Genomic DNA, 1,752 nt, shown 5'->3' on the forward strand with positions numbered 1-1,752 from the left:
TTCATTTATAATTATATGTAAATATTATTTTTTATTTCTTCTTATTATTATTATTTTTATTTTATACAAACACACACACAAATACATATTTTATGTATGTATCCCTATAATTTTTTTCTAAATAACATTATGCAAACGTTTGACAAAAAGCATGACTCGTTTAGTAGAATGGTCCTCCACTTTCACAACTCTTAAGCTCAATAAATGACATAAAGTGCCATAAAAACCCAATAGAAGTCGTCCATACAAATTGTATGTTGTTTTCCAAGTAGATCTTGGAACTCATTTTTGTGTGAACCACCGCTTTAAGAGTGATCTCAGCTCTCTTCCTCACTGTGCGTATGTGTGTTTCAGGTCTGTTACAGTATCGAGGTCCACACCGTATGCTGGCCGTAGCTGGTGGAGAGGCTGAGGAAGAGTCTGACAGTGAGGATGATGAAGAGTCAGAGAACAGAGATGACAGAGAAACACAGGATCTCTCCAGCATTGAGGAGCGCATCTTTGAACACTTGCCTCCTAGAGTACATAAAGGTACTGACAGATAGCAGGACTATGTTAACTAGTCTGGTATTCACTGAAGCAGCGTTGTAATGTGTTAGATGTTCACTGTGTGGTTGTTGTTCTCTCTTCAGCGCTGGTGGAGGCCTGTAGGGAGAGGCGGAGTCTGTTGCAGTCGCTAAGCAACATGCTGCCCGTTAGAATGGCATCTGCCATCCTGTTACCGTACACACTTCCTCTAGAATCAGCTCTGTCACTGAGCATCAGGTACAGACTTCATCACAACTCTGGACATGACCAGAGCAGGTGTTCATGCAATACTCATCTAATGTAGAATGTAAATTAATTCATCGTATAAATTTGAAATAAATAAAGTATATACAGTATATATATATTTATATTAGTGGTGTCAAAATTAGCGCGTTAAAATACCAAATACCAGCTGCTGTGATGTCTGTTCATCAAAGAACAAAAGAAAAATGAGGAAATCAATAACTTTAATAGCTTTAAGGATTCATCTATGTTTAATTTATAATTTAGTGTTTGATAACTTCAATTTCAATTTCTGCATATTTCTGCTGAAGGGCACAGGTAAATATGACATTTATTATAATTGGTTTATTTGAAGATTGTTTTAAGTTCACTTAAAGGGGTCCTATTATGCTGGCCTTCAGTCATAAAAATGAAATGTATTTTCTTGAACTCTCTCTGTCTCAGACTGCTGGAGTGGTTGCCAGACATTCAGGAGGATGTGGGCTGGATGAAGGAGCAGACAGTGAAGCTGCTGCAGAGTGTTTTGTCACACGCGGGGAGGAGTGTGTCACAGCAGGTGTCTGCACGGTGAGAGACGACACACATCCAAACACAAACACACACACACTCTGAGAGCACAGTCTGACCAGAAGCTCAGGCTCCAAGTCATTTCATATCATGCTAGCAGTATACTGTATATCACCATAGTTATTTTTGTTAGAATCCCCCAAATGCAACCATGTAGCAGTGTATAATCTTCTACAGTCTAGTGACTTTCAAATGTTTATTTCATATTTTTCTGCTTGCTATCTTTTTTTCATAGTTTTGTTCTCAGATAAATGTATTTTAAGGATGTTTAATCTTTTACCATTCTTCTTTGAGGATATTTAAATTCCAATTCCAAGTACCTATTCAGTTAAAATTAAAAATATAATTTTGTACAATCTAGTGACTATAGAAATAGTAGTGGAGTGTGTGTGTGTGTGTGTGTGTGTATATATA

At 37.0% G+C, this 1,752-nt stretch overlaps 1 protein-coding gene across 1 annotated transcript in view; it reads left to right on the forward strand.

The window, feature by feature from the left end:
- The window catches only part of pnpla2 (patatin-like phospholipase domain containing 2), a 10,422-nt gene that overhangs the window by 7,426 nt on the left and 1,244 nt on the right, over nucleotides 1-1,752 (forward strand). The window contains exons 7-9 of the mRNA XM_016468968.1: nucleotides 355-531; nucleotides 633-765; nucleotides 1,216-1,338. Of these exons, the coding sequence (XP_016324454.1) occupies nucleotides 355-531; nucleotides 633-765; nucleotides 1,216-1,338 (433 nt within the window). The remainder of the gene's footprint in view (nucleotides 1-354; nucleotides 532-632; nucleotides 766-1,215; nucleotides 1,339-1,752) is intronic.

This window comes from Sinocyclocheilus anshuiensis, unplaced genomic scaffold (assembly GCF_001515605.1).
Source record: "Sinocyclocheilus anshuiensis isolate Anshui unplaced genomic scaffold, SAMN03320099.WGS_v1.1 scaffold941, whole genome shotgun sequence".
NCBI classification, from domain to species: domain Eukaryota; kingdom Metazoa; phylum Chordata; class Actinopteri; order Cypriniformes; family Cyprinidae; genus Sinocyclocheilus; species Sinocyclocheilus anshuiensis.